Below are 5,195 nucleotides of genomic sequence, written 5' to 3' on the forward strand. Positions count from 1 at the left end.
TAAAGGGCTGCAAGAGCTTCTAAAACTGGTCCACATGATCCTTCATGGACTCCATCATTCTTTGCCCAAGTAAATCCCATTCTTGCATGCATGACAACAATAAAATTTACACTTTTGCCTTGCCTAAAATAGAGCTCAACTTGGGCGAATAAGAGAAATCAAGAGATCAGATTTATGAGATCCATCATGCATCTAATTCGACAACTTCTCCAGAGCTTTGAGATGCTACATCCCTCACTTCATTCTTCTAGAATTGTGTTTAGTAGGTGAAGGTCGTGAAGAACAGTGTCGGTGATACCTGAGGCCGTCTGATTGTGATAAGTAATCAGATATAGAATAATAAGTTAAAGATGAAGAGGACAAAGCAGAAACTAATGAAGGCGAATGGTGATTGTACCTATGTGTGTGTGATAGATGCATCTTCTTCTTCCATTGTCGATCCAATGATCTTCCTCTTTTGCTACATGATAAGACCTTCAGGATGAAGAACGTTGCAAAAACACTTGATCCCAATTACTCATTCTCCTCCTTCAGCTTAGATATTTCTTTGGCTTCAGTGAATGGTCCTTCTTTTCCTGAATTTGAAACTCTAAACCCTCAAACCAAAACGCTACACCCTACACCACACACCCTAAACCCTAAGGCATAAAACCTGAACCCAAACCCTAAACTATAAACCATGAACTTAACCCTAAACACTGAACCATGAATCACAAACCCTAAAACCTAGACACTAAATCCTAAACCCTAGACTTTAATCCTTGAACTCTAGACTTTGAACTATGAACCCTAAACCCTAAACAGTTAAACCCAAACCTCGAAACCTTGAACCCTAACCTCAACTGTAAAACCCAAACCCTATACTCTAAAATCCCAATATCCTAGACTTTCAAACCCCCCGTTGACTCTAATTGATTCTTACTCTTCAACCAGGCCCCTAATTCAAAACATAATGAATTGCACTCAGGTTCTTTTTTTCCACATTATTCAGCTCATGCTTCAACTGGAGCTTTGAGAAGGTAGAAAACTACATTCACCAAGGCCCCTAGTCAAGCTACTCACAATCAAGACAACTAGCACATGGGACAGTTTTCGGCCTATACTTTGAGGACCGGTGATTCTCAGTTTCCACATTCAGTCCCAGCGATCAGCTGTAGCACTCTCCAAGAAGCAACTTTGACACAGTTCAGCCAGTATCAATCTTCTTAAGAGTATGATCTTGGCCTGCACAATAGTTGCATCCATTAAATGTTTTGTTATAGAGCATTTCTTCTTCATTTCTCTGTTATATATATCCATAGTTTGCTGCAACGTGAGTGAGTCTTTCACGTCATCTCTAATCTCTCTGAACTACATTGCAAGCAGCCTTACATTTAGTATCAAAGTATAGGTGCATGTTCTTTGCTCTAGGTCTGCTGGGTGGTGGTCATAGCACAGTGAGTGTGCTTCCTTGGGTGGAGAAAGAAGACCTTTTTCTACAAAGCCATGGATCCTCAACCAGTAGCTTAGGAAGGTAGGCCCAAAGTGCAAGCACATATAACATACACAGCAAGCTCTCCGCACAACTAGATTGATGCAATACATAGACACTCTTCAGTTGGGAACCATACGTAGATTGTTGATTTTTTTTCTATAGACTCCCTATGTTGACTCTGGAGCAGTAGGATGAGGCTTCTATTTTCCCAACTCCATCTAGAACCAACCGTCCACGTGGCAGTTGGAGTTGACGGCTACCATTGACCTCAAGCTCCAGCACAAGTTCCATAATCTCGAGCGCCATGTAGCATGCTTGGAGATGCCACAAAATCCGGAGGGGCAAAAGCCTTACTCAATAAGGACCACCACCCTGTTAGAATCTGGCAATGAACTCACTCTTATTACTTTGGACCTTCAACAAGGTAGGCCATTTCCTCGGGACGTGCCTCTCCACGTCTTTCAAATTCTTCAAAACCCCCAATCTAGATGCCATTCTGCCATTCCGAAGGAGTTCACTCCACTGGACTCCCAGAATGAGCAATGGGAAATAAAAACAGAACGCATAGCATATTAGGTGATGCGCACATGTTTTTTCCTTGTGTGTAATTCCTGCTTTTGTTCAATCTAGCTCTAGTCAGCCTTCTTCCACACACAGTATCTAGACTTTTTGGACCTGTTGCACACTCCTGCAACCCAGCATCGCATACATGTTTGACAATACAATATATGCAGGAGCCTGCTTCGGCTGCAAATTCACTGCATTATCAAATGCCTGTTTTGCCAGCTCTAAATTGCCATGTGTTCGGCATGCATCGAGCAAGCACGACCAAATGGTTAGATTAGCCTGCATTGGCATCCTCTGCAGCATGTTCTCTAACCTCTCAAAGTTCCCTGCACGTCCAAGGAGGTCTAGCACAATGCCGTAATGCTTCAGCTCTTGAGTTATGCCATACTCTCTACTCATAGATTCAAAGTTCTCAAGACCTTTGACAACAAGCCCAGCATGACTACAAGTTGTGAGAACTGAAATGAAAGTGACTTCACTAGGCTTAAGACCTGCAAGGATCAATTTCTCAAACATGTTAAGGCTTGCTACCAAATTCCCTTCTCCCGCATGACCAGCAATACATGCATTCCATGACATAATATCAGGTGCTGAAAGTTTATCAAAACAAGCCTGTGCATCAAGCATGCTTGCACAACTCCCATAAGCATGAATTAGAGTGGCTGCCACCGAGGGCATCCGATCATACCCAGTGGATACAGCATTAAAGTGAAGCTGTTTACATATCTCCAATCTTCCCATCGCACTACAGGCTTGCAAAATGCATAGAAGTGTGACATGATCTGGAGCCACACACTGCTTTTGCATCTGTTCATACAACCATAAAGCCTTCTCTCCTTGGCCCCGTCCAACATATGCTGAGAGCATTGCATTCCACAATACAACAGTGCGCTCAGACAATGCACCAAACACATCCTCGGCTTCTACGATGGCCCCACACTTGCCATACATACTCACGAGGATGCTTCCAACAAAGATATCTGATGCAAGGCCTTTCCCACACGCATCACCATGTAAAGCCTGTCCAATTTCCAGAGATATCCCAAAAGTAGGCCATTCCTCCACCACACAAGATTCTTCCTTCTCTGCAAGGATGGCACATGCTTGAAGAGCAATCACAAATGTGAGCTGGTCTGGACTCATGCATTCCTTTTGCATCTGTGTGAATAACTGTAAAGCCTTCTCTATTTGCCCATGTTCTACATATGCTGAGAGCATGGCATTCCATGACACGACATCACGGTGCGACAATGCACCAAACACATCCACTGCTTCTACAGTTGCCCCACACTTGCCATACATACTCACAAGAGTGTTGCCAACAAAGACATTAGATGCGAAGCCTTTCTTGCGGGCATCGGCATGTAATGCCTGCACAACTTCTAAAGGCATCACTTTTATCAATAGTTCCTCTGCAAGAGGAGCTTCTTTGGTCTTTGCAAGGGTGGCACATGCCTGAAGGGTGATAACAAACGTCAACTGGTCTGGACTCACGTCTTCTTCTTGCATCTGCATGTACAGCCATAAAGCTTTCTCTCTTTGGCCCTGTTCAACATATGCTGAGAGCATGGCATTCCATGACACAACATCACGTTGGGACAATGCACCAAACACATCCTCTGCTTCCACAAGTGCCCCACACTTACCATACATATTCACAAGCGTGTTGCTGACAAAGACATCAGATGTGAAGCCTTTCCTGCTGGCATCAGCATGTAATGCCTGTCCAATCTCCAAGGGGATCTTCTTGATTGATTGTCCCTCCATAATAGAAGCTTCTTCTCTCTCTGCAAGTGCAGCACATGCCTGTAGGGCGATTACAAATGTCAAACTTGCACTTTCCTCTTGCATCTGTGTGTACAGCTGCAAAGCAATCTCTGCCTGGCCCTGTTCAACATATGCAGCAAGCATGGCATTCCATGATACGATGTCACGGTGAGATAATGTATTGAACACATCTGCGGCTTCCTTAATGGCCCAACATTTTCCATACATACTGACAAGGGTATTGCCAACAAAGACATCGAATGCAAAGCCTTTCCTCCGGGCATCAGAATGCAATGCATGTCCAATATCCAAATACATGGCCTTTGCTGATATCCCTTTCATAAGAAGAGCTTCCTCCTCCCCTGCAAGTGTGGCACATACCTGAAGGGCAATCACAGATGTCAGCCGGTCTGGAGCCACATCTTCCTCATGCATCTGTCTATACAACCGTAAAGCCTTCTCCCCTTGACCTTCCTCAATATATGACGAAAGCATCGCATTCCATGAAACAACATCACGCTGGGGCAGTGAACTGAACACATTTTCTGCATCCACAATTGCCCCACATTTGCCATACATACTCACTAGGGTGTTGCCGACAAAACGATCAAATGCAAACCCTTTTCTGCAAGCTTCTGCGTGAAATTCCTTGCCCTGGTGGAGGTCAGGAATACTGGCACAAGCTTTAATAAGGGCAACAAAGGTGTACTTGTTTGGCTCCACACAGTCCTCTTGCATGCATTGATAAAGGCTGAGCGCTTCCTGACCTTGGTCACTGTCTGTGTACGCAGAGATAAGGGCAGTCCAGGAGAATACAGTAAGCTGAGGCAACTTGGCTGATAGGAGGCGTGCATCTTCGATGGCACCACACGTGGCCAGCGTTACCACCAAGTAGTCACCCAGCAAGCCGGTCAGCGGTACGCTGTGGTAGGCAAAGTGCTCATGGAGCCGCTTGGCTTGAGCAAGGGCCTTGCTCTTGTTACACGCCTTGAGGAGGGACAGGTAGGTGGAGTGGGCTGTGTCAGTGCGAGAGGGCACATACAGAGCCCTGTCCAGCTCTCCTCTTTCGCACAGATTTTGCACAACCCCTCTGCACATCTCGGTAGGGGTAGACCAAAAAGAAGACATCGATTGGATTTGAAGTTAGGCCGGTTGAAGAACTCATTGACTGTCTCGGGAGTCTGGAGTGGCGGCTGCTGTACAACGGTATATAGTTGATGATTGGGTACATATTTAATCTTAGTCACTAACTAATTCCATGTTAATATATTAAGGTTGGACTCGCGAACAGAGCTACGGTAAGCAGGGCCTCTGCTGCTTCACCTGCACTCCTCCAAGCTTTGCTGAACTCAAGAGTCTAAATAACCCTGTGGAGTCTCTAAATGTT

General features: G+C 45.0%; 1 protein-coding gene across 1 annotated transcript; it reads right to left on the bottom strand.

Annotated features, from left to right (window-relative positions):
• Positions 1-2,134: 2,134 nt before the first annotated feature.
• Positions 2,135-4,906, bottom strand: LOC147628084 (pentatricopeptide repeat-containing protein At2g39620-like). Its single transcript, XM_086814306.1, has one exon. The coding sequence runs from the start codon at positions 4,904-4,906 to the stop codon at positions 2,135-2,137; it is 2,772 nt and encodes a 923-aa protein (XP_086670432.1).
• Positions 4,907-5,195: the final 289 nt, after the last annotated feature.

The sequence above is a fragment of the Cibotium barometz genome, chromosome 20, assembly GCF_041138505.1.
Source record: "Cibotium barometz isolate CiBa-2024 chromosome 20, ASM4113850v1, whole genome shotgun sequence".
Lineage (NCBI taxonomy): Eukaryota > Viridiplantae > Streptophyta > Polypodiopsida > Cyatheales > Cibotiaceae > Cibotium > Cibotium barometz.

Bases quoted from the DNA above. Each gene is read 5' to 3' on its own strand.
- LOC147628084 (XM_086814306.1), bottom strand. From the start codon at position 4,906: ATGTGCAGAGGGGTTGTGCAAAATCTGTGCGAAAGAGGAGAGCTGGAC.